This window comes from Rousettus aegyptiacus, unplaced genomic scaffold (assembly GCF_014176215.1).
Source record: "Rousettus aegyptiacus isolate mRouAeg1 unplaced genomic scaffold, mRouAeg1.p scaffold_m13_p_8, whole genome shotgun sequence".
NCBI classification, from domain to species: domain Eukaryota; kingdom Metazoa; phylum Chordata; class Mammalia; order Chiroptera; family Pteropodidae; genus Rousettus; species Rousettus aegyptiacus.
Genome location: NW_023416311.1, coordinates 104,804,864 through 104,831,635, shown reverse-complemented (window position 1 = coordinate 104,831,635; position 26,772 = coordinate 104,804,864). Strand labels below are relative to the sequence as shown.

General features: G+C 46.0%; 1 protein-coding gene and 1 pseudogene across 4 annotated transcripts; one reads left to right on the top strand and one right to left on the bottom strand.

Annotated features, from left to right (window-relative positions):
- Nucleotides 1–246: 246 nt before the first annotated feature.
- OTULIN (OTU deubiquitinase with linear linkage specificity) lies at nt 247–26,772 on the top strand. Of its 4 annotated transcripts, none has more exons than XM_016152150.2 (7): nt 252–573; nt 7,915–7,985; nt 12,731–12,825; nt 16,234–16,377; nt 20,502–20,627; nt 22,507–22,776; nt 23,511–25,130. In XM_016152150.2, the coding sequence occupies exons 1-7, from the start codon at nt 398–400 to the stop codon at nt 23,520–23,522; spliced, it is 894 nt and encodes a 297-aa protein (XP_016007636.1). In that variant the 5' UTR covers nt 252–397; the 3' UTR covers nt 23,523–25,130. The 4 variants fall into 4 exon arrangements, with proteins under 4 accessions (XP_016007632.2, XP_016007636.1, XP_016007634.1 ...); XM_016152148.2 differs by having other exon boundaries at nt 254–573; nt 24,991–26,772; XM_016152146.2 differs by lacking the exon at nt 23,511–25,130 and having other exon boundaries at nt 247–573; nt 22,507–23,505.
- On the bottom strand, nt 15,452–15,569 carry LOC118607564 (annotated as a pseudogene).

Below are 26,772 nucleotides of genomic sequence, written 5' to 3'. Positions count from 1 at the left end.
CTCCTCTCACGCCAGCTGGCGTGAGAGGAGGGAAAACATTGAATACCGGGGGACAAGGACCGAGCACCGCAAACCCAGGCGGGACGGATACGCCCGGGAGCGGCGCATGCGCAGTGACCACGCCGGATGGCCGCGCCGGCGGCTCCGTCTGCGCAGGCGCGTGCGCAGGCACCGCGTCCCGGGACGCCCCGCCCCCGCGGGCCGCGCCCCCTCGCTGAGGGTCAGAGGCCGCGGGGCGACGGGCGGTGACGCTCGCGGAAGCGCCCTGCTCACCCTCGGAAGCTGGCGGGAAGCTGAGCGGCGGCGGCCACGGCCGTGCGCCCCCGACGGGAGGGGCGCCGCTTCGCTCGGAGCTGGCCGAACCCCTGTGGCGCCGGCGCCGGTGCCGGGACGCCCCATGAGTCGGGGGACCATGCCCCAGCCTGGAGCGTGGCCGGGCGTGAGCTGTGCCGAGAAGCCGGCGCGGGAGGCGGGGCCCGCGTCTCCGGGCCCGGCCAGAGCCGCGGCGCGGGATGGCGGGAAGGCGTCGGCCGGTGGGCAGCCGCGGGCCGCGGTGCGGTGTCCGGCCGAGCAGTGAGTGGCGGGGCGCGGCGGGGACCGGATGGGACGGGGCTCGGTCCCCTCGGGAAGGCAGGGCGTGCGGTGGGCTAGCGGGTAGCCGGCGGAGGGCCCTTGGCGCGCCCTCGATTCGGAGTGAGGTCCCGTGGACAAGGAGGAATTTGAGGACACTCGTTTCCAGTGTCCGAGTACAGATGTTTTCCCGGAGGGTCCCTCTCCCAATTATGGTCACCCAGCGCCTCTTCTCCCTTCTTTTTGGATATCTACATAGCTCTGAAGTTGAAGCTCCGGAAACTTGGGAAACAAACCCGAGACGCGTTTATTATGTTCTAGCTAACTCCCAGTGGATCTTTCCTCCAACCTGGTTGGCAGTAAGGTTGCCTCTGTCACAGCCACAGGAAAACTCAGCCACCCGACATGTTTGTTCTTGGAAGGCAAGTCCCCGCTTGGTGAGCGTCCCACCTGTTGGACAGACTTTGGACAGTCTGATTCAGTTCTCTTTTGCTTAACGGCTTAGCAAGATATCCCCACACCTTTATTTTTAAATACGAAAGGCAGTGCGGGTTAGATCAGTTCCTTACAGAACTGTAAAGAAGGCGGCGTAAATCGGAAGCGTTTGTAGTTTCTGCAGGCCGGTGGAGGTGGAAGCAGACTATAAACTTGAAGGCTGAAACTTTTTCTATCCTTTCCAACTTATAAGCACATACAAGTGTTTTTGAATTCCGAAGTTGAGGAAAGCAGTCCATCTTAGGCAGATAGTGTGTTATAATATCTCATTTGCATGGTTCTTTACCATGGATGTGACATTTTCATTTACTAAGGTGGCTTTATCCATACCCGATGGCCACTGGGAAAGTAACTGGAGTGAAGCGGGCCAGGTGTGGACCATGGGATCTTGCTGAGCTGCTGTTTCAGCCTATAGTTGCTTTATTTTTTGTGTTTAAAGAATCCAGATATCCTGACTTGTGTGTGAAATATCCTGACTTTTAAGTAGTAGCATTTTATTTTATATTTTAATTAGAACCACTGAGCAGGCCCATATGTGATCTGATGTGACCTGTGGCTGCAGTTTTGCTCCGTGGGTTGGAGACCTACCTCAGCCTCTGTAGCCAAGGAGGTAGGAGGGTGTCTTTTGCCTCTTCCCCTCCACAGCCCATGCTGATTCCTTACTGCTGCCGTCCGGCTGGCTGCTGCCATGTCGCTTGTGCCCCTACCTAGTGGACCTTACCCCTCAGATGCTGCTCCTCAGCCTCAGCCTGAGCTGTTACATGCCCCTTGGGCGATGCAGAAACTCTGAAGCCAGAATTATGTTCCCAAAAGTACGCAGAGTTATTTGGCAACTTTTCCTGCTGGATGTGGTTCCCAGAGTCTGAGCACCTGGGAGAATGGGTCATAGTGCGGATAGAGCTCTCCTTGGTGAAAAGGTTTTGTGGCACAGGTGCCTCTTCTGTCTATTGTCAGTAGATTTACAGACTTAGAGCTGAAAGGAATCTAAAAAATCCATCCTAGCTTTGTCGTTTTACACATTAAGAAACTGAGTTGCAGATTTGATAGGTATAGCTTTGCAGGGAGACACAGGTAGGAGGTTTCAGGGCCACGTTTCCTGATGTCTGGGTGGGAACCTCCTCCCATCTCTGGCTTCCTCAGCAAAGCCAGGCAGAGAGACATGATTTATAATGACAGCAAACTTCAGATTTTTTTTTTTCCTGGAATAGATGTTTCAGTTTGCAGTTTGTTTAGAATTTTATTTCTTTTCCTTCCTGCTTTTGTTGTCTTTAAGGATGATCTTATTCTCCTTTAACTCATAAGAGGACAAGGAGGAGCAAGGGAAAGGAGGTGACGATAATTTCATGTGTCAATAACCTCTGAACATCACATCTTATGTGTTGGGCTTTCTTGCTCAGTATATGGACGTTGAAACCGTTTCTTTTTGCTCTGTGATATTTTCTTAAGGGCTAGAGAAACTGTACCGCATCATATAAACATTGCTTATTACATAGTTTACAATATAATATGTGCACACTGGTTCTTATATGATAATATATTCAGCCTAATCATTGGGTGTATATTTAAATAAATTGTGTAATGCCTGAATTACAACCTAAAATAGTTTTTAAACTTTTTTTTTTCTGTCATTGGAGTGAAGTCCATTCTTCCCACTCAAAAAATTTGGTTTGCCCTGCATAGGAATTAAGTAAAATATTTGCTCCTGGATGTATGAAACACCATACAACTGCAGCTATTTTGAGATATCCTGCAGATTCATTTTTAATGCAGTCAGTGGGCAGTAATTATGACTACACACCATAGTCCAGCTTTTGCAGCCATTGTTCATTTGACTTGTCTCTTTGAAAGTACAGTGATGGATAGGAGAAGGCATGGCTCATTTCCTAGGTAGTACCGTAGGATGCTGATTCCTTTAGAGTGAGCTCACTGCATTTCACGAGGGAGGGGAATAGTGGGAAGAGAGATGTTAAAACCACACGCATTAACTATTTTTAAATCTCCTTCCTTCCATCCCCCCTCCTTCTTTTCTTTCCTTTCCTTCTTAGCTCATTTGAGAGCTGTCGTTGGCTGGCATCCGCTGGACAAGCCTGAGGTTGGTTCACAAGGTGACTTATGAGTCCTGTTAAAGATGTCTTAGGTCAGGCCAGATTTAGTTAACTTTTTTGGAGCTTCCTCGTCGCTTCTATCAGCTGTTCTCTTATGCCTTATCCCATACTCATTCCACCCCTACATTTGAAACGTATGCCATGTCTACTTCTTGCCCTTAGCTCAGCTAATCCATACTATAGTCCTTGAGGACCAAGATGGTCCTGGGACGTGGTTGGTGGCCAGGGGATTGAGAAACGAGACTACTCCATGGCCCTTCTCTGTCTGATGGTGGGACAGGGTTTGAATCTGAGATCCGCAGGCCGGCTGTGGGTAGAGGTGGGGGAGAGGAGCATATGTTTGCGAACCCCTGTGAAGGCAGCATTTTATGTGATTTATGTTTTTCTGGGCTGAAGTTCTGGTGAAAGCTGTGGATTCTTAAGAGAACTGTTAGCAGCAACAAATTTGTTAAACCACTGATATTAGATGTTGCTAAACACACTATTGTGTGAATGTTTTTCACCCGCCTCACATCTTAGCAGGTCCTGGGGCCTGTGTTTTTGATGGGGTGACAGCTACTCCTTCCTGCCCCTTCCCCCTCTGGATGCAGAGCCTGCTTCAGGGTCTAGGGCTGGGTTGTCTCATTGTTGAGGGGTCTGGATTATCCCCAGCTACCTCTAAGTCACGTAGGGTAGCACGAGCCAGCCGTGGAAAGTCTGCTTACAGAAGGGAGGTGGAATTTTGGCCTGGGCGCCGGTACTTTCCTGCATTTGATGTGTTGTTCACCCATCTCTACGAATGCTAAGTGGTGGGGAAAGACGGGGTTGAGTGGTCTTTGCTTTCCTGTGCCTGTGTGGGAGGGTGCAGTGGTGTCCCAGTGGTTGACACTGTCACCCACACTGCCTGGGCCATTAGTCTTTCAGGACAGGCCAAGTTAAGCATGAACTGTAGTGTTCAAGTCCAGATTGCTGAACAAAGTTCTACTCAGTTTAGCATTTTTAGACAACTAAGAGGAAGTTGGTGCAAATGTTCGTAATGGTGCGTGATTAAAATGGTGCCTTGTTAGTTTTGCATATACACCAGCATCGACTTTTTCATATTACACATTTACTTGTATCAGAAATTAGAAAAATCGACTTCACAGAAATGCCTTCTGCTTCACCGAGTGCTGTATTTTTAGCTTATAGCGTTTGTTCTTGGGAATTGTATAATTTTGTCTATATGTAGTAAGCATTTTTACATTTATTAAGTTTTCAAAAATTTATCGTTAAACAGGTGTTTGAACAGAGCAAGAGGAAGTTTATAATTTAGAATATAACATCATGTAACTTACTCAGTGGTGTATATTGCCTTAATGTTAATAAAATCTTTTGCTCCTAGTGTAAGAATTTTGGTTTTAAATTTTGGTTTTAAGGCAATTTAACTCAACTGTATAATTGGGCATATTTATGACTTCGTCTTACTTTTTTTTTTTTTTTACTACTTTTCTGGGTGTCTGTGTATTTTCTAGAGCAAACTTTGCCATGGTGATCATTTAAGTCCATGGGCATCAGTGGCCTTTTTTATGCCAAATAGTGGACATTCTCCACCCCCACCTCAACTTGGAACTTACAGAAGATTGCCGAATTTTTGAAATTGTAATGGTTTTTATCTTATCAAGTGATAGTCCTTTTCCTATCATTGTTTCATTGTCTTCCCTTCCCATGATGAAAAAGTTATAAGCCTCTAGCTGTTTCAGATTCACAGCTTTATATATAATTTCATTTTATTATTTTCAGCTCTGAAAAAGTTAAAGCAACATTTGAGTGAAGCATTTTCTTAAATAAAATAAGTTTTATTTTTCTTGTTCTCACACATCTCTTTTTCTCTCTTTCTAGTTAATTGCCCTTATGTTGGATGAATATTTCATTTTGGCTGTTAAATGTCTTTTCTGACCATGTCAAGTGAGCTTTATTGCTTAAACTTAAAATTTATCTTCAAGGAAATACAGCTTTAGGATAATTTTCAAGGTGGCCTTTAAAGGCAATATTATAATTTCCTTGGTGGCCTTAGTTAAGCAAATGTCCTTGGTTACATGTCATTGGTGGGCCTGGAAGTTAGCAAACATTTGTGCATGGGATCTGAATGAAATCTGGTTGTGGCTAAAGTAATTTGAATATACTCTGAGCCCCATTCATCAATTTCTGCTTTGCTTCTTTTGTATATCATGAATCGCTCCTTTTTTTTATTTCCAATAATCTCGCTTTCTGTTTCTGTCTTCCTTTCGCATTTAGTTCTGATGATTTCTTTTCATTCTTCCATTGGCCTTTGTAGGAATTTGTATTTGTGGCTGTACTGACAAATGTTTGTTTAGAGAACCCCAACTGGGTACTGGTGTTGTGATCAAAGTTTGGTTATTTTGTAGATTAAAAAGGAAGAGGACAAAAGGTGGTGAGCCAAATGTGCATGTAGAATTTGCTCGAAGTAGAATTTTTAATGACAAATGGGTTCACAGTCTGTTAGGAGTAAGAGCTGGAAAAGGAACCTTGTAAATTGAATAGATGGTGTCTAATCTTTCCATTCTGAAGATGAGAAAATAGGCCAGGATTAGGGAAGTGGCTTGCTCAAAGACATGCTTCTGAAAATGATGTTGTGAAAGTGATTCAGATGAATGCTCGTTTTATAGCATCAGACTTCTCTCCTGTTTGGCAAAGCTAGGAAGGTGGCCGAAAGATATCATTAAATTAGTGAAAGAAGAACTAACACATTTAATCACTTTATTTTAGGTGTTTGATGTATAGTCCCTGTGAATCTGGTTTCTGTTTGCTTTTAACTCTGGCACAGGCTCTGGGTGACATCACTACCTTTTACTGGAGCCGGAGCACATGGAAAGTACCTTTTCCCTAATATGTCCCTTTGACCCCACAGCATTAAAAAAAAAGTAGGCACACTCATACCATCACCTTTATTTTAGACAGACAGAGAGAATAGGAAATGATCATTGGGTGAATTGTATCAATGGATGTTAGTATGAGAATTGACTCTTTGGAGTGCAGAGTATTTTACGTGTTTCCTCTCTCAGCACCCTTTGAGGTAGGTACTCTCGCTTTTTTTTTACAGATAGTTACATTTAGGTGCGCAGAGGTGTAGTTACTTTAGTTCCACAGTCATACATACAGTTAGTAAGGGCTAGACTGAGGAGTGGTTGAACCGTGACATTCTAACTCCGGATCCCCACTCCAGCCATGGCACTTTACAGCGGGGTCACCACAAAGCATGTGTTCTGATGTGTTAGGCAGTGAGCCTTCAGGCAGAGGGTCTAGGCGTGGCCAATCACAGGTGTGAAAGTGCAGGCTTGTGTTGGGCAAGTGTTTGGACCAACGTGATGTGTGTAGAGAAGTCATGGGATGCTGGCTAGATGACAGGGCAGGTCCGGATTTTACCTTCCCTGCTTCTATGAGAGCCTCTTAAGGGTTTCAGTGGGATAGGGAGAGGCAGGTATGCTTGACTCCCCACCTCTCAGCACCCCTCCTTCATCTCTTTCCTTCTCACCCCTTTCTCTTTCCCCCACCTGTGCCAGGCCGTGGGTGAGGAGCAGGGGCGCTAAGGGGGCTGGGGGTGGGAGTGTTAACTCTTCCTTCCTGTGTTCCATTGTGCCTGGAGCCCCCGGGCTCGTGCGAGGGTGGGAGTGCGCAGTCATGGGGAAGGGGCGCAGGGAGCTGAGCGTCTGCTTACTCCTTCGCTGTGTACCAGCCAGTTTCCTCGATTTCAGCTCTGGGTGCCTCCTGTACCTTCTGAAGTACTTGTCGCCTCCGATTACTACGTCTTTCTGGGGTTCCACGGGATTTACTGGTCTTCCCTTCTGGCAGATGCCCTTCCCTTGGCAGCAAGACATCCCTGTCCTCTGTCATTTACTGCTCCTTCATTTACTTGTGGACTGCTGGGGTTTTCACATGCATTGTGGTTTCAGCGAAGACAGTGTTTCTGTTTTCCATCATTGTTATGTGGTGTATCTTGAGGGAAAGAAGGCGTCACAAAACCAGACATCCCGTCCTTCATCCTCGTCTAGCACCCAGTGGCGTTTTCTCCCTTTCTAGTATGTAGTAGTTCTTGCTAGTTCACTAAGTGAGACTAAAGACTCTTTAGGAAGCAATTATTTATGTGCCAAGTCAGCAGTAGTGGCCGCATTTGAAGTATGTGGGACAGTCGGGATATGCTCAATAGAACATGGGTGGCTCCTTGAATGTGGGGGTCAGGGAGCAGGAGGAGCCTTGAGAGTTGGTTGTGTTTTTTTTTTTTTTTTTTTTTTTTTTTTAGCTTTGGAGACCTTTAATAATCGATGCTTTCCTATTTTGTTTTTAGAGTAGCTATTTTAAAACTTGCTTTTGACATATTAAAGCCCGCAATTGGCCTGCACTCCTGTATAAATACTTTTAATAGCACTGAGGTCACCATTCTTGGAACTTGATAGAATTGTGACAGGGCTTCAGTGATAAGATGCTTAGGTATATAGTTGAAGTATTAGTAGACATTATAATTAAAATGTAGTAAGAGCCAGGTAGCAAGTGAAGTGATGAAAAATGTCTCATCTAAAGTAAATTAAAATGGGCTGATAGAAAATGAGCATCTCAGATGGAAGACCCATATTTTATCAGATTTCATCATGTAATGTGAAAAAAATTAAACCTTGAATGTCTTATCCATTTTTAAGCACCTACATATTGTGATAAGGGGGAAATGTCAGTGCAGCAGATTTTTGAAATGTCTAATTTGGTGTGATTTCAGAGAGGAGGACATATATCGTGCCGCGGATGAAATAGAAAAGGAGAAAGAATTACTTCTGCATGGGTCATCAGGTATGTTTGGAATTGTTTTATTGAGTTCTTATTGTTTATAGTAAAAAATGCTGTTGAATTGGTATATCCGTTCTCATAAAATATTAAGATGTTGTTCCTAGGAAATACTTTTATGCAAGTGGTCTTATCTGCATCTGATTATTCATCTTACTAAAGGATGGGGAATACTGTTTCTCGAGGCGTTAATATTTTGGCGCGAGTATTCTCCCTGCGTTCCTTACGTTCGTACCGTTTTTGCACCAGTGAGGATTTGTTCAGTATCTCCGCACCGCCCTCTCTCAGTTCTTGATTTCCTTACACTCTTGGCGGGAGAGCTGGGGTTGGTGATGCGGTTCCCTTTCGGAGGGGAGGACTAAGTGGCTCTACGGGTCTTTGCCTCAGATGGCCATGGGCATTTGATTGACTTGTGAGAAAGAAGGGACATGGGATCGATAGCACTAATTCTCTTGTTGTTTCATGATTTCGTGTCCATATTTCTGCTCAGAGCCCATCAGCCATCGCTGCTAGGTGAGGCGTTGCCCCTGGGTTCCCTCCTGTGGGCACAGCCGGACTTGGGCACAGAAGCACCTCCTTACTTCTTCCGCGAGCCTCGTGGGAGCCGAGGCGGGCGCTCCAGCTTGGGGAAATGCCACAGATGATTCACAAGTGGCATTTTCTCGCTCGAGTGTGTGTGTTCTACTGGTTTGTTTTGAGAACTAGCTTCTGTTTACTCTATGATTAACAAAAAGTATAATGTGTCTCATTAGGAGCAAATGATACGAAGCGGGATTTTGATGATAATTTTCACGTCTTCCTCAACAAGGCATCAGTGGAACTCTTCACTGCGGTGGCCATAGGGGCCCCTTGTAACACACGCACCGTAGCAGGTGCATTCCTGGGCCGCACTGTTCGGTCCTTCGTAACACCTGAGAGGACTCTCCGCTTTGGCCGTTTCGGCCGCTGCAGTTGCACAACATTCCCGTCTGAGGCAGAGTCCGTGAGTCCCGAGGAGGGAGTGCTGCTCTGGCCACCGCGCGTTCCTGCGGGCGCAGGGACCTCCCGCTTTCTCTGTGACGCTGCGGGCGCTGCGGGCTCGGGTCGTGATGCTCCGCCCCGCCGGTTGCCCTGCGCAGGCGCGTCAGCTTGTCCGCGGGCCTCGTCACTTCCAGCTGTAGTCTCAGGCTCAGATGGACCCCTTTGTCCTCCTTTCGTCTCACTCCTGGGTTCACTGCCTTCCTGAAATAACTTCCGCCCAACGGGCCTCTTAGGGTCTGACGGCGGGAGGCTCCGTTTGTTTGAAAATTTCTGTTTCGCTGCCTTTATTAACTCCAGATGAATAGTTGTTTATTCTTTTGGAAGATTTTATTCCTGCGTTCTGGTTTCCGTCGTAGTTAAAATACTGCAGTCAGCCTGATCCTTCGTGAATAATACGTATTCTCCCTCTCCTTTTTGCCTTTGGTGTTCTGCTGCTGTTTTCCCTTGATGTCTCAAGTATGGATTTTTTTCTTTTAACACATCGCTTGACATTTTTTTCTATTTGCATTCTTGGATGCCTAGTTTTTATCACTTCGGGAGAATTCTCAGCCATTATCTTTATGAATATTGCCTTTTTTCTGTTCTCCACATTTACTCCTTCCAGAACTCTGATTAGATGTTCGCTTGCCCTCGTTCAGTCGCCCAGGGCTCCCAGGTACACATTCTTTCATGAATATTTTTATTTTGTAGCCTCTGTTGCACTCTGGACAGCTTTTTCAGATCTGTTTTTCTTTTCTTTCTTTTTTGGAAAAGTTCTGTTTCCTCTGCCTACTTGTCTGGTATTTTTCGATAGTTTATTGCTTTTTGGTCATGTTTTTTATTTCTTTATTTCTTTAAGCATTTTAAACATACACTTCTGATACTTCCATTTTCTGAAAATCCTGGTAGGTTTAATTATGCCAGTTGCTATTTTTTGCTTATTTCTTGTTTCTTCAAAGTTTGAATAGTAAGCTTAGCTCTTGCGTATCTGTGTAGAGTTTGTGTACCTGGCTTGAGTGTGAGAGAATTCAGCCTTGTTTTCTGACAGGCAGGCACCGAGGAGGTCACCCGCCTTGGGCCTCTTTTTGTTCATTTCCAGGTTTGAGTGTCCAGGGCCTTGTGGTGAGCCTGCGTCCAGGCCTTGTTCCTGCACGAGAGCCAGCCGTGGTGACGAGTCCTCAGGGGAGACTTTCCTCTCCCCCACACCAGAGCCCAGGGCAAGACAGAAAGTTTTCTAATAGTCTGTCTATGTTAGTGAAAAGGCTTTTTTTTTACCTTCTCCAGAGGTCAGTAAACTATGGTTCCCTGGCCAATTTGACATGCCGACTGGTTTTTTAAATAAAGTTTTATTGGAACTTATTGGTTCACATATTGCCTGTGGTGGCTTTCATACACGGTACAGGTGAGTGAATGGTGGTGACGGAAACTTTATGGCCCTCGCAGCCTGCCTTATTTTCTGTCTGGCCCATTTTAGAAAAAGTGTGTGACTCTCGCTTACCCTCTGATCGAGGCTCAGCTTTCTGGACGGCTTCATGCGTCACTTCCCATCTTCTGAGGGTCTGCGTCCTTGTCTTTGATCACACGGTGGTTAAAGACTAGACTTTTTGTTCATGTCATCTCCTGTCGCCACTCTGGTTTTCAGCTTCCCCCTTTGGGATAATAGTGATCTGAATCTATGTAGTTTGCAATTAGACGAAGAAAGGGGCTGCTGTGAGGCCCCCAGCCCAGCCTAGCAGGTGGCGCGGTGGCTGCGGGAGCCCCTCTCCCGAAGAGCAGCAGCAGCTTGGGAAGTACAGCACCATGTCCATGGTTCTCAAATAGTCCTGAGGTGGCGGGCCTGCTTGTGCCCTGCCCCGGAGCCAGGCCTTGTCTTGGCATGTGCGGGACGAGGACTCTGATCAAGGAGGGAAGGAAGGCTGGACTTCCTTCCGGGAGGCCCATCCTGAGCAGTGCCCTGCCCGGTGGGAGAGCGTGGCCCAGGAAACGTCCTGGCTCCACGTTGGCAGTTCCTCGTGCTTTGTGTGGACGTGAATGGAGAGGCAGATCCAAGAGAACTCTCCCCTCTACTAAATAGGCGCTTATGGTTTCTGTATGTTAAGGTTCAGGGGTCCATTTTACCTTTAAACCAGTCCTGACTTAATGCCACACATAAATATGTCTATGTTATTTATATATGTGTTATTTCACCTTTTACTTAGGAAGTTTATTTTCTTTATAAAAGAATTCAGAGATTTTTAAAAATAGGCAGTTAATGTTTTTCATTAAAAAAAAAAAATTAGCCTAACCTGCAAGAAGAACTTAGGGGCTCCTCTTGCTCCTTAATTGTCCCAGCGTCCGTCACACCCCAACTTGGGAATGCCTGTTGTCTTGTCTTTCTCTGTAGTCTCTAAACCCATGCAGGACAGAATCTGGGTCTTTATTGCCTTCACAGCCCCAGTTCCTAGCTTGGTGCTTGGTGTGTATTACACTCAATAAATATTTGAATTGAGTTGAATATAATGTTTTTGTTTTATATACGATTTCCTCTGCAATCAGTATGTTGTAAGGCACTTCTGTGTTTATAACCTAATTTCTTTGCTAACATTTACTTCAATAATTTAAAAAGGAAGTCGAGATATGCCTGAGAATTTACTTCTCTTTCTTCCTAAATACACACATAGAAAAACGTGTGTGCGTGCATATGCACATACCACAAAATCCGACCCGAAACCTCTCATGTTAAACAGAGAAAATCTAAAGGCCATTTTCTTACTATGTTGTTGGTTTGATTGTAAATTGTGTTTTTAATTTTGGGGCATGTATTTAAGAGTCAAATGAGATCTGTGGTTCAGCTAATGTTAAGACCTTTATTAACTTCTGACTTATTATCAATAGCTTTTGTAGTCTTTGGGGATAAGGTAGGATATAAAGAAAGACGATTAAATACGCTTCTGTTACAGAGATGTTATCTCTGTATAATGGACGTAAAAAGTTAATGACAGATCACCAGATGTATTTTCTCATAGCTCAGACTGTCGCATGTTTAACTGATTAGAGGTGTTCACCGACACCTGTGTCAGTGCAGTTGCAGGTGCTGAGGACGCAGTCAGGAAGCAAAACCAGCCCTCACCCTCAAGGAGCTCCTGTTGTACTCTGTGGGGGTGGGGCATGTAGAAAAAGGACTGTCAGGTGTTGAACAAGAAGAAAAGGAAGACAGTGTGAGGGGAATAGAGCGAAGGCGTGCATGTGACATTATGACGTAGGGGTGTTAGAGATGAGCAGAGACCTGCATGGAGTGTGGGAGCAGGTACCTGGCGACGAGCCAGGTGTGTGGAAGGCGTACATGGAAGGCTGCAGGTGAAGCAGGAGCTGTCAGTGTGGGGAATGGTGGGAGCTGAGGCCGAGGAGGCAGTGAGGGGCCAAGGCATGGGGCTCCTGTAGGAAGCGAAGACGTCGTTCCACGCCAAGGGAAGTGGGACGCCCTCAGAGCACCTGGAGCCAGGAGCCATGAGTACCATCTGACTTATGCTACACATGTGTCACTCTGGTTGCCATGGGGAGAGTGGTCAGTAGGATGTGGTGACAGGGGAGACCCAGTGGTTGGTTACCTAGGAGCGAGGGCACGGTGGCGTGGACCAGGTGGTCGGCATGGTGGGATCTGGAGTTGTTGGGAACGAAGTGAGAGAGAAAGTGACCTCCACGTAAAGCAGAGCCGTTATCTGATTATGCTTCATTTCCTCATTTCCCTCTCCCCCGCTTTGATGCTGTAACAGAACCCAGACTAAGTGTAGCTCCTGAAGTGGACATCATGGACTACTGCAAAAAGGAGTGGAGGGGAAATACGCAGAAAGCTATATGTATGAAAAAGGTATGCCGCCGCGATGCCTGGATTTCAAGTCTTGCAAATAGTCTGTCGTAGTTAACTATTTAATGTGTCCTTTTATATTTTTGGATATTAATTATGACAAATGTTATTACACTACGTAAATATTTGTAATGAATATTTGTAATGAATATTTGTGTTTTAATTTTAGAGTCGAGGGAACAGACTCCAAAGATAAGGAACTTTTTTTTAAGTCACAGTATTAATATAGAATCAGCATCAGTTTTTCAGTAACTTGGTTTCTTTGAAAAACACATAAATGACTGTGCTATTTAGAGTTGGGCCAGCCATCTTTTGGCCCTCATTTGGGAAAGCCCTTCAGGCCTGGTGAGGTAAAAGGAGTCACGTCTCGCACTGTTCCCATCCGGGTTTGGTTTTATGCCCTGCAGTCCCGGGGGCCTGGACCCTCGTGCACCCCTGTGCAGCGTGATCTGGGATCGCCGCCTTCATCCAGGGCATCCCGGGAGCTTCCCCCTCCCAGCGCCATTGCGTCGACTGGTGCCCCTAAGGCCGTCTCTAAGGCCGTTGTGACCGGGCCGAGTCGCTGCTCAGGTCAGCCCCGTTGACCCGCTGCCCCTGCACAGCCACCGAGCAGCACACTCTGTCGGTCCCCGCTGGATGCATCCCGAGCCCAGCGTGCCTTAGTAGTTCGGACCCTGCGAAATCGCTACTAATCACTCACCTGTTTCGGAACTACAGAAACGGTAGTTTCAGTTTCAAGCTAACACTTCCACCACCTCTGTAACCTCTGCTTTACATCTTTTTCTCATTTTCATTCTTGGAATTATTTACATTATGAATTTGAATAATTTTTATATATTGGAAATATTGACCTGTCATATTTGATAGAAGTCCTTCTAATATTTCTTTGTTTAGAACTGTATTGTTTAGGCTTTGCATTTTTTAAATATTTAAATACGTTTGTTCTTTCCCTCAGGGCTTGTTTTTGTAGAAAATGCTGTGCATCTCTCAGCTGTGCCCGCCCTGGTCTGAGAGTGTAGCTGCCACTTTTCATGCTCTGAGAGCAGCTGTCAGCTCTGCGCCCTGCAGGTCTGGACTGGAGACTCTTCACGTCTCAGTCCTGGTTAGAGGACTCGGTCAAGAAACAGCGGGACCCAGTTCCCGCCAGAGGTTAAGAACACTTAGATTTGTGAGGCTCTCGCTGAGTATATGTATTGGCCACTCATAGATTTTCTAACAACCTCAAGCCTGCGTCAAATGAGATGACGGGGAGGCTAGGTATCTAAACTGTGCAGGCATACCTCATTTTATTGTACTTTGCCTTATTGCGTTTTTTACAAATGAAGGTTGGTGGCAGCCCTGTGTCCAGGAAGTCTGTCAGCGCCATTATCTCAGCAAACTCAGACGATGATTAGCATTTTTGAGCAATAAAGTATTCTTTAATTAAGGCATGTAGGTTTTTTTTTTTTTTTTTTTAGATACAAATAACGCCATTGCACACTTAATGGAGTGGAGTATAGTGTAAACGTAACTTTTATATTTGCTGGGAAACCAAAAAGTTCATGTGACTCACTTTATTGCTTTATTGAGATAGTTCCTTTATTGCAGTGGTCTAGAACCAGGCCCTCAGTGTCTCCCAGGTATGTCGCTAGGTTTTCATTTTCCCCAGAAATGCTTTCACTGACTTGCATTTTTATGACCTCAGTCTCTTTAAGGATCTGTTCTAATACATGGCACCTGAAAATCCATAATTGAAGATGTCCCTCGTTCCATATTTTAGAACTTTTGCTAAAACCATTCATCTGTGATTTTAGTTCAAGGGAAAGATTTTGCCTGATAGTTGGACTTTTTGGTGACCAAATAGTCAAAGGCACGTCAGTTGGAAATGTGTCACATTAGGATCTACAACAATAATTAGAGCATCTCAGGACCTGACGACAGCGTGGGTCTCAGTTCTTTTTTAGTCCTTATTTGTCTAATTGTCTATTTTTGTTTTGGCTATTTTGGAAGCGTGTATAAATCCAAATTTAATTCATAAGTTTGAGGAAATAGCATGAGTGATTTATGCATTTGGAAAGGTGCAGTTGCCGTTGAACCAGCCGTTGTGATGATTGAGAGTTATTGGGGGTCAACCAGGGAGGAGAGATGCACATTATTTGGCAGGCGTCTGCTTGGCAGACTCTTGTATGTTGCAGTGGTTGGACCACTAAATAAAAATGGAACTCACATTTTTATTATAAATTATAAAGAAATACTTTTATATCCACTTAGAACATTGTCCTGTGACTTGAACCCTGAAAAGAAATAATACGGAGGGTTAAGTATTTGGACACAGGATGACTGTCTGCATGGTGTCCACCTGTGGTGAGAGTGACCCTCCTGCTGTATAAGCACAGGGTAGGAAGCACCGTTTCTAGTGACTGTTAAGAAAGAGCGCGACGGGTGAAATTGACTGGCAGGATGGGGGCACGTGAGCTGGGGAAGTGTCCGGCCATTGAAATGAGGTCATCTGGTTGCCTATGGACTAGGTCACTAGGATCTTATGGTGCCCTTTTTTTTAAATGTGAGTCAACCCTTGGTTGGCCTCACAGAATTCAAGGACCTTGTCATCTTACAATCATTCATTCATTCATTCATTCATTCAGTTTTACACCTACAGCACCCGGTCTTTCTAGGTGGTCTCCCATTCAAGTACTAACCAGGCCCAACCCTGCTTAGCTTCCAAGATCAGACAGGATCAGGCTTATTCAGGGTGCATGGCCGTAGACATTAACGTGTCCTTTTTTGGAATATGGTCTGTTCGGATGGCGGCTTCTGAGTGACTAGCATGTCACTGAACATTTTCATTTCCTCCTTTTACTTCCACACTGAACGAGAATTGTTAAATCCACTTTTTAAAAACATCTAACAGAATTATCTAGATATCTCCTAGCATGTAGATTTTTTTTTTTTTGTATCATGGAAATTTGGAATTTTGGTGTGTTCTTTTTTAATTCGGAGATACAAACTTACTACATCTCTCCTTTTCCATCTCTTTATTAGAGAGCGTAGGGTCAATTTAAACACAGATTGTGCCCTTGAGAATATTGGTGGTTAATACGTGAGTGTTGCAACAGAAAGGCATGTATAACTCCAACATTGGGGGTGGTTAGTGTTTTAACAATACTTGGAGTATTTTATATGTTCTAGTGTGTTGTATCTGTTATATATACTGATATTTCATATAGTACTAACATTTGTTAATTTCTTTAATTAAAAAACTTTTATTTATAATTTCTTTTGATTCATGAAGAAAGATTTAGAATTCTTACACAGAAGACTCAGTCAATCTTGTTTCCATTCTTTTAGGGATCAGGGCACATGTTTTTCCCAGGAATAATACTCTCCCTGAGGTCAGTAACAACCATTTTGATTCTCCGATGCTTTCCGCAGGGCTATGAAGAGGTATCTCAGAAATTCACCTCTATACGGCGAGTCCGCGGAGATAATTACTGTGCGCTGAGGGCCACGCTGTTCCAGGCCATGAGCCAGCCGGCGGCTCTGCCCCACTGGCTGCAGGACCCGGAGCTCACGCTGGTACGCTGCTGCCGCAGGTTTGAGTCCACAGCGCTTCCAGTCGATCTGTGAGAAAGGCTTCCCTTTTCCGCCCTGCTCTGTGCTGGTACCGTCGGCAGGATGACGTCAGCATGTGGGTTTATTGGCTTTTGTGTGGCCGGGGTGACTTTGCATAGTAAAGAGACCTAAAATAGTTGGTGTTTCCCAGAAGAGAAGAATGGTACAATTTATGTGAACTGAGCCGCAGTGGAGAGCAGGTGTTCAGAGTTTGTAAAAAGCACTCGAGAGCAGTTTGACCTCAGTGTTGGCGCCTGTATTAAACAGGTCGTCTGTTGCTCAGGCCCTGCTGGGTTGAGAGTGCGCATGTCTAGTTCTAGCTGCGTTCAAGAGGCTAGGAGGGTCGGCTGAGTTAGTGCTGGCGCAGCAGCGCTAGAAGAGAGAAGACGACTGTCAGCCTGGGAGGGGCTTCCCGTGGGGTGAGGGTCAGGGGCTGTGTCTTGTACCAGGCCCTCTTCAGTGTTTTAAGTCGGCAGTGTAGTAGTGACACTCCAGGAAGCCATGTTGACACGTGTGTCATGTGTCCCTGACACACATCAGATGAGGTCACGTGATAGGTTGTGTGATAGGATATCCCAAGAGTTTGGTGGGCGGGAATGATTAAGGAAAATTGACAACATGACACTTGACCAAGCTGTTTTCTGAGCACCTCCCACTCACCCCTCCTGCCCTCCGTGGACACCATTGCATGCCGGTTCTCACTGACAAGAGCCTCCTCGAGTGAGTGGGTGGGCGGCACGGTGTGACTGGAAGGTGTCATTAGAGGTGCAGTGCAGCCCGCAGAGGGGCAGTGTGCCTACTAGGTGAGGTCTTCCCGTCTCTAGATCCTGCTTATACTACTCCGTAATAAGTAAACGTCTTAATATTCATTTATTAACACATATGCTTAAGAGAAGCCGATCAAATGATACTTAAATAACTATGGCTACAAAACAAAACGTTACAGGAGTTGTGGTATGGAAGTCAGTGTGCCCGTTTCCTGTCCCTCTTCCTGACGTATCAGAATAACTCATCCTGTCATGTTAAGTAAAACCCTGCTTGCTGTTAGAACACAGTATAAATTATTTGTGTTCAGCTGGGGTAGGATCACCCTTATACACTTGGACCAGACCCACAGCAGCCCCAAGAATGGGTCTCTCTCACTTTACCCTGATCCATGGTCTATCTGAAATGCCGAGGGCCTCTTCTGATGACTACCAGTGCCCAATGACGGTCTCACGTCCTTGGCCAGTTCGTGGCACAATCACTTCTGGTTACTATGTGTCCATGGGCCTTTTAGAAGGTCCGGGAACACTGACCACTTCTGGGGACACAAGAGGCTGCTCTCAGCAGGCAGGGTCTCCTGAACTGCACTGGCTCTAAGTAACCCACCTCTTCAGATTTTGGGGTCCAACAGGTCCTGGGACACCTTAGTATTTTGCGTGAATCTGTAGAGTGAGGACTAGCCTCGGCCCATGGCCTGTTGGCCACACGCTGTGCTAAACATTCTTTGATCTCAGCGTGCATTTCATCAAGAATTTGGGTAAGCCCAGACAAGCCATGTTCTGTTACCAAGGGACATGCTCCCTTTAGCTAGCTGTACCTGAAGGTGTTCTCCGTGGCACTGTGTCCTCTTCTGTCTCTCCTAGAATAGGACATGAAAGGGGTACAGGAGAGCTGGACCGAGAGACCCCCCCCCCCCTTAGTCTGAGCCAGTGAAGGGGAGCCGGGACCCTGCTTTCTGCTGCTGCTCAGCTCCTTGGGCCTTGCGCCCCTCCCTGCCTGGGGGGTGAAGCTCTGTCCTCACTGCCCCCTGACAGTTTAGCCACCGCTCAGCTGTCATCTGCCTGGGCCTGTGTGCCGTTCCTGCTTCTGTCCAGGTCCCAGTCTTGGTGTTCGACTGTAGTCAGGTCACCTACCCTGACCCCAACCGTGGTCTGGTGCTCAAACTTGGAACAGCGCCCAGGTCCCCGAGAGGTGGTGCCCTTCGGGTACAGTCCTTAGTTTCCAAGTTTGCTAAGCTTTAGAGAGTCTCTGGGTGGGTGGGACCCGTGACGATGTTTGCTTGGAGTGGGTTAGACTGTGTCATATGTCGTAACTCATTTTATGAGGTAGCTTTAGGGATGACACGTTTTTGTTATTTGCTGTTCCTTTAAATCATGGTGATGATTTCAAGAGTTATAGACACTTGATAGTAAAAACAGGGTGTTTTTATAATTCAGTCATAAACTATAGTTAAGCTAATTACTTTTTTCTTAAATATTTCTTAATCTTGTTTAAGTCTTGTTTCTTGCTCAAGTTTTCCTTATTCAACAGAAGTCTAGTCACTATGCAGAGGAGGAAAGAATGGCTGTTTCTGTGTCTTCTGTACATTATGACCCCTAAAAGCATTTAAAGTTATCTTCATTTTTTTCTTCTCAATAAAAACTCAACTCCAGTGTTCTTTCCTTGTAGTTTCTTTCTCACACCTCATTTTCTGGACTTGCTTCATGACGTCCGCTCTCCCAGAGGCGTACAGCCTGAGCCGGATAATTAGCTCTAGCGACGGTTTGAAGCAGCACATGGGGGGACTGTCCGAGGAGACGGACGTCTATTTAGGGTCCCCTCTGTGTAGTGAGATCTCTGAGCTCTCCTGAATTTTCAGCTGAGTGTCGTGTCTGCTTTGTCGCTACCTGCGCAGTGTCGCGTGACGCTTACATGGTTCCAGGCTTCCCTTTACCCTGGTTCCCAGCTCACATCTGAGGAGCCAGCACTTTCTGCTCACGTGCACTTCTTGAGGGCAGTTGTGATTTCAGCTCATTGCCACTTGAGGGCATTTTAGGTTCTGGGATAAACCTGAGAACCTCGTTGCAAACTGCCCACATGCTGCGGAAATGCAGGACAGTGTGGGCGTGGATCTGGATGGCTCTGGGGTGGATGGTCGTTTGTTATCACGATACCATGAGGACACACGGCCCCTCCCCCTAGAACGTGTGGCTTGTCATCGCTGCGGTAGCCCGAAGAGGAATTTGCATCCCTGTTGTGGTTTGTTTTTACAGAGATGAAACCGTCTTCGTTTTACATGATCGTTATAGATCGCGAAGGTAAAACTGATGACCATTCGTGAAAAGGTCTTCAGGGGCTTCCCGAAGAACCAAACCGTGGTCGCATTTAAAACTACTTGTGACTGTTAAACGAACTCAGGTTCCACATAGGCTGTGGTAGGAATTCATTATTCTTTAATGATCGCTTGACTTGGACGTGAACTTTCTTTTCCTTTCTGAATTTTATAGCAGCGATGCCTCATGCCTGTGCCCCGCGCCTGTGCCGCGCCTAATTACATGGATTTTCTCCTGACACACCCAGCGCTGTTGGGAGAGTCTGCGTTCTCATGCTGTCATCGCTCAAGTTGTGTCCCAGCTTGCCTTTCAAACACCAGACCCCACTGATTATTGGGGGAAAACAACAGACGTTCCAGGGAAAAAGACAGAAAAGGAAGCAGGCGGAATGGGGGTTCGGCTGTCGCCTCTCCGTTGTCACAGCTCCCTTCACCCTGCCGCTTATGCTCAGTCGTGTTTTTTATCCGACTGTATTGATTAGGCAATTGAACTAGATACAGTATTATTTTTTTGAGTGTTGAAACCTGAGTATATGTGTTAGTACCAAAATCAGGTTTCGTTTTTCTGCTCAGGAAGGGACCAGGTTTTTACTGCATCCTGGACTGTCTCACCTGCCCCGAAGCACCTTCTAGAATCAGGCATTAGGGAGCGGTTGGGAGGCTGCCAGCGAGCCGGGGCGGCTTCTTTGAAGACGGTGTGGGTGTTTTCTAAGACATGCTCACAGAGTGCTGGGTAGGGCTCCTGGCTGGGCTCGTCGCATGGCAGGGAGATTGTGCCCTGTCTCTCAACCAGGACCGTCATTTCACTCAGTCCTCCTTAGGGTGGTACTTTCCGAGTTCCTGACTTTCACCCAGACTTAGGTCCTCCATGCTAAACCCGCATGACAGATTTGCAGGGATTAATTCTGGAAACGCAAGTAGGTTTTGTTGGCTTTGTGGTTTCGTACAGCTTGGATCATGTGATGGACTTTTTGGAATGTTAACTTTCTTTCTCTGTTTCTTGATACTCCAGTTACCGGAAAAACTCATAAGCAAATACAACTGGATCAAGCAGTGGAAACTTGGATTGAAATTTGAGGGGAAGAGCGAGGACCTGGTTGATAAAATCAAGGAGTCCCTCACTCTGCTAAGGACGAAGGTTTGGAACGCGTAGTTTCCTTTCTCTGATAAGCATGAAGCTCTTGCTTCTGACTCCCCAGCAGAGCATGTCTTAGTCCTCACTTAGTGGGCACCACACACCCTTGGCTGGTTTTTAGGCAAAATGGTTTTAAATGAACACAAACTCTTCCATCGAGGTCTTTGGTAGAATTGAGGAATATCAACATCAGACATTCCCAGAGGAGACATATTTAATGAATTGTTTAACTTAAAAACAAACCCATAACGAATGTAGTCTTTGTGCTGAGCCACTGACAAGTTTCGGGTTAGTCCATAGTCCAAGTTTCAGGTTAGTGTCGTCAGTGGTTTGGATTCTTGCCCTCGTAGACTTTCAGTTTCATGAGTGGCGATCCAGTTCACTCCTTTACACCCAGTGCCTAGACCTGAGCGTGGCACCTAACAGACATGCAGTAAACATCTTGTTGATGAATAAACTGAGGCCCCTGACTTTCTGGAACCTAGTTTGTATTTGCAAACATAGGACATGTTTCTTGGAAAACATGCTGTCAAAGGAAGACCAGCGTGAAGAGATGGGGGGAGGGGAAGGAAAGAGGAGGGCGTCTGCTGCTGCCCGTGGAGCAGAGGCCGGCGGCCCAGGCCGCCCAGACCCCGGGTCAGCGGAGGTTGCGGGCGGGGTGCTGGGCCTGTGGCAGCGAGTGGGGAGGCTTGTCAGCGCAGCCACTGGTGACGATTTCTTTTTGATCTCTTTTAATCCCATGAAATAGCAATTTTTGCTTTTTTAGATGTGTCTGCTGTAGCTAGATCCTTATTTTGGGGAATGTTTCAGTGATTTCAATTTACAATAACTTCAAAATGATTAATTATCTGTGAACCAGCATTATTAACACTTTGTGTGTAGGCTGTGCGCAGTTTTACGTGTTCCTTAATTGTCACGACCACCAAGGTGGCATGCTGTGCCCCCTCCCCCCACCCCTTTTCATAGGTGAGGAAGCCAAGGCCCCCCTTCGTGCCTCACAAACCACCAGCTGCTCGGCGCGAGGCCTTCCTTCCATTCTGACTGCGTTTCTTCATCCACACTCTTGACTGGCAACTTGATCTACTTCTAGAAAATATGACATGTTCCAGCTTTCAACCCAAATATTGGAGAGTCTTGTGGTGCAGTCATTACCTTTAAAATTTACTCTTTAATTAAACATTTGAATGATTTTTGAGAGGAGCCGGTTACTGGTGATTCATAAGGACTAGTTTTAGACTGGTATCTCTTATTCTCGTTCACTTTAACTAAAAGCACATATATTTACAGGATTTTCTTGTTCACGTGAAGAAGTTTGCCTGTTAGCTGGATACCTAACACTGTTTTAGTTTTAGTCAGGAGTCAGTAAGAAAATCCTTAATAATGGACTTATGCATTTGAATCTCATGTCTATTCTTAAGAGGTTAAAAGTTAAGTTCAGTAAACTAATATTTAGGTGATTCCACAATCTTCCTTTCCCATCTTTTGTGTTTGTGGGTGGCGACTGCTCCTGTGAGCCCCTCGCGGGGAGGACGAGTTTTAGCTGTCCTTCACAGTTCCCACACAGGCCTCACACACACGTTAGGTCTCCATAAGTATTTATGGTTTAATCTCATTGCCTGGGAAGGTAGGTATTCAAAATTGCCATTCCACGGCCCCAGTGCACCGTTTTCCTGTTTCAAATTAATGGGTCAAAAGCTGGATAAAGAATGTCTGCGGTCTAAAGAGCGATACCATTGTTTGAGCTGGAAATTTGAATGTTGTCATCATTGGTACGTGACCCATAGCCGCCTACTTTTGAAAATTATTTTGTGCTCATATTATGGAAGTATACCAGAGACTTTTAGAACAAAAACATAATTCTCATGTACCTTTCTTGTTGTAGTGGGCAGGCTTGGCTGAACTGAGAACTGCCGAAGCAAGGCAGGTAGCTTGCGATAAACTGTTCACCAATGAGGAGGAGGAGTATAGCCTGTATGAAGCGGTAAAATTTTTAATGCTAAACAGAGCCATTGAACTATACGATGATAAAGAGAAGGGAAAGGAAGTGCCATTTTTCTCTGTGCTTCTGTTTGCTCGGGACACGTCGAGCGACCCTAGACAGCTGCTGAGGAACCATCTAAACCAGGTGGGACACACTGGTGGCCTCGAACAGGTGAGTTGTACCTTTGGGAGTACATTAGCCCAAAATAGCAGCTTCAACCATCAGACATTTGTGGGTCAAAAATTTAGGAGCAGCGTAGTCGGCTGTTCCTGGCTTGGGGTCCCAGGAGGGCCTGACTGGGGCCGGAGGATCCATGTCCAGCATGGCAGAGGCCTCGGTCCATCACTGGGGGATAGCAGTTTCTCACCATGTGGGCCTTCCTCGTAGGGCTGCTTGACTGTCCTCACAACATGGCAACTGGCAACTCCCATAAAGTCGGAGGAACCCCCCAATGCCTTTTATGATCTAATTGTGGGAGCCACACACTGTCCCTTACATAGTTCTGCTAGGAGCAGATCACTAGTCTGTCCCAGACTTAAGGGGAGAGCTTTGGGCTCCACCTTCTCAAGCAGGGAGGGCCAGAGACTCGTGAACTTGTTGTGTAACCACCACGGTTATGTCAGCCAGCCCTGGGAGGAGACATCTGAAGGGTCTTGTTTAATGTTGGCAGCTATAGCTGCATTAGGGAACAGCCTTTAAAAATAGAAATGGAGTCACCTTACCCAGTCGAGCCCAGCCTGCTCTGGGATCTTTGACATGTGCTAAGCTTGCAGTTTTACGCAGAGACCCACTGCAGTACTGTCCCATGAGCCAACAGTTGACTCACCACACCTTGCATTGTTTTCCTTTGGTGTGTTCATTGTGTTGCCCTAAGAAGCTTACGTCTTTTTTTTTTTTTTTTCCAGTGGAATAGCTAACTACTAAAGTAGCATTAAGGTTGTACCTCCTACTTCTATAGCTGACTGTCATGCGTAGGAGAGCAGAACTGACGGTCCTGCCGGGTCAGGCAGGACTGAAGATAATTAACAGATTATCTGGACTCTTAGGTTCCTTACCTCTCCTGAGCCGTGGCAGGTGCCTCGCCGTGAGAAGCCTGGTGGAGCACGGTCTGCATACTAGACTAAAGTTGGTCCTCTCTGAGTCCCCACAGGGCTGTTGTAATGGAGAGCCCATTTTCTTAAACAACAACTTTATTGGGAGATAATTTATATACCGTAAAGTGTACCCTTTTAAAATGCGTAAGTTAACGGTTTTTCGTATGTTTACAGAGTTTCGTAGCCATCACAGCAGTCTAATTTTAGACCATTTTGTCACCCCTAAAGAAACCTCACATCCACTAGGACATACCCTCCCTTCCCCCAGTCCTAGGCAGCCACTTCTCTGCTTTCTATTGCCATAGATCTGCCTGTTCTGGACACTTCACATCAGTGGAATCCTGTAACGGGCTCTTTTGTGACTGGCTTCTTTCACTTAGCCTAATGTGTTCAAGGCTCATCACATTGCAGCATGTATCAATTCTTCATTCCTTTTTATTGACAAATACTATTCCATTGTACAGATGTATCCCATTTTATTCATTCATCAGTTGATGGGCATTGGGTTATTTTCGTTTTTCAGCTATTAAGAATAATCCCATGAACATTCATGTACACTTATTTTGGGTGGGGACATGTTTTCAGTTCTCTTGGGTATATACCTAGGAGTAGATTTGCTGCTGGGTCATATGCTAATACTTTGTTTAAAGCGGATGTATCATTCGACATTCCTACCAGCAATGTTTCAGAGCCCTGTTTCTCCACGTCCTCACCAACACTTTTTTATTGAGAAGATCCCATAACATAAAAATAACTATTTTAAAGTATACCACTTAGTGGCTTTTAGTATCTTTATAATATTGTGTGATCACCTCCTGTATCAAGTCCAAAAACATTTCCTCACCCAAAAGAAAGTCCCCATACCGGTTAAGCAGTCACTCCACACTATGTCTTTTTGATTGTAGCAACTGTCTTGGGTGCGAAGTGGTACCTCACTGTGGCTTGATTCGCATTCCCCTGATGACTTTCCCCTGCATACTGGCCATTTGCATATCTTCTTTGGAGAAGTGTCTGTTCTCTTCAGATCCTTTGCCCAGTTTTTGCACTGGTTGTTTGCTTTTCTGTTATTGAGTTATAAGAGCGCTTCATAAATTCTGGATACAAGTCCCCCATCAGAATAAGTAGATCATCCATTCTCGATGATCTGCTTGTTTATAACGACCATACGAGAAGGCTGGGCCCGTGGGGAGGAGGAAGGTTTGGGCGGAGCTGTGCCACGCCCTGCCTGGGCCCTTCGCCTTGGTGTGGCTGCCCTCCAAACCCTCGCAAACCCATTTCCCTCCCCCACCAGGTTGAAATGTTCCTCCTGGCCTATGCCGTGTGCCACACCATCCAGGTGTACCGGCTCTCCAAGTACAGCACTGAGGAGTTCATCACTGTCTACCCCACAGACCCACCCAGGGACTGGCCGATGGTGACCCTGATCGCCGAGGATGACCGGCACTACAACGTCCCCGTCAGGGTGTGCGAGGAGACGAGTCTTTGAGAGATGCTCACCCGGCCAGCCTGGCGGTGTGGCCAGGGTGCGCAGGCAGCTCGGCTTGCCCGGCCTGCTGTTCTGGAGGGACTTCCGGGGACTCCGGGGCCCTGGGAGCCAGGGAGCCCTGCGGCCCTCTGAAGACTGGCTTTCAGTAATAAGAGTTAGCCAAGCTTTTCCTCGTCTTTGATGCAGTATGTTTCGGTGGGGACCTTCAGTGCACACCTGTTGGAAGGTACAGACGCCATCTTTTCCATAAAACAAACACTTTCGTGTCAGGAGACTCATTTTGGAGAGAAATGTTTTTTATATATCAAAACAAACTTTAATAGTAAGCTGGTTTTCTTTTTTTTTTTTAAGATAGTAATTTTGTTTTGGCAGTAACGGGTCACTGTCGTGCCTTCTGTGTGGTCTGCTTGGGTATAATGCTGGGTGGAGTTTGTTAATGGCACAGTTGTAACATCCCGTGATGGTCTAGTCAAACAAAGGTTTGGATTTACATGTTTGTTAAAGCTATTCTAAACTTATTTTCTAATAGAAGATTAAGAATTGGGGCCAAAAATGAGTTATTTAAAGACTGCAGAAGGAGCTGTAGGATGGAGGCGATGGCACCGGGAAGCCCTTGCTCTTGAAGAACATGACAGGTGCCCAAGGTCACGGGCACACTAGGCCTAGCGCTTGGTGCAGGTGCCGCTCTGTCAGCGGGCTAAGTGCGCCTTGTAGTTGAGTTCTGCGGCCTCTTCATCATTCCCCACTTTTGCAGACTGACACTTTATGGTCAGAATCAGAGCTCAGGTCCGCCTGCTGTTTTAGATTTGGGAGCCAGGATGAAACAAATTATGGCTCTCATCTGATTCAGAGCTGGGATGAGCTGGACCCAGGTATTCCTGTGCCCTTCTCACACTATTTTTTGAGGGTCTTTCCATTGCCAGATCATGCACTCATCTGCTGGCAGGGGATGAGTGACAGCAGAGTGTGTCTTAGGATTTGTCACAAGTAAGTCCAAGCAGAAGCGTGTACTCAAACTGCGTGCTGAAGTAGGGCTGAGGTGCACCTGCTCCTGCTTTGGTTTGGGAGCCTGAGAGGAGCATCGTTCCTGGCCGTGAGCGATCGCCTGCCCGGTCCGCATCAGGGCCTGATTCGTCCCGTGGGGCGTGGACTGTGACATCCTTCATCGCTCTTTAGGACTGTGTCAGCAGCACCTGAATTGGCCCAGCATTTGTGGAGGTGGTGTCACCCTGAAGTTCCGAGCTTTATTTCAGAATAAAACTCTTTATTTGGTTCAATTTAATAAAATTTATAAGCTACCTAATCTGTTTTTTCATCTTGAAAATGTAAGTTTTGCTTTCACTTAAAATTAAAATTCTCAGTTGAGAATAAGAGCACACACAAAACTATGCAGAATGTTACATTAGTATTTTCCTCATTACCTCATCAGTAATGTTGGCCACATTTCGGTAGCTGCTGATTCATTGAATCAAACTTAATGTTACATGTGTGTGAATGCATCCAAGAGGCTTGTGCTTTTCACTGTGAACGTGATGGTACCTGGAATAGGTGGTACCTAGAAGCCAAATTAAATAATAATAACAACTT

What these genes read in the sequence shown, in the direction of transcription:
- OTULIN (XM_016152146.2), top strand. Translation starts at nt 398, where the DNA reads ATGAGTCGGGGGACCATGCCCCAGCCTGGAGCGTGGCCGGGCGTGAGC. An exon ending in ACTTCTGCATGGGTCATCAG is followed by an intron (nt 7,986 to 12,730) that starts GTATGTTTGGAA and finishes ATGCTGTAACAG; the next exon opens with AACCCAGACTAAGTGTAGCT. An exon ending in AAGCTATATGTATGAAAAAG is followed by an intron (nt 12,826 to 16,233) that starts GTATGCCGCCGC and finishes TGCTTTCCGCAG; the next exon opens with GGCTATGAAGAGGTATCTCA.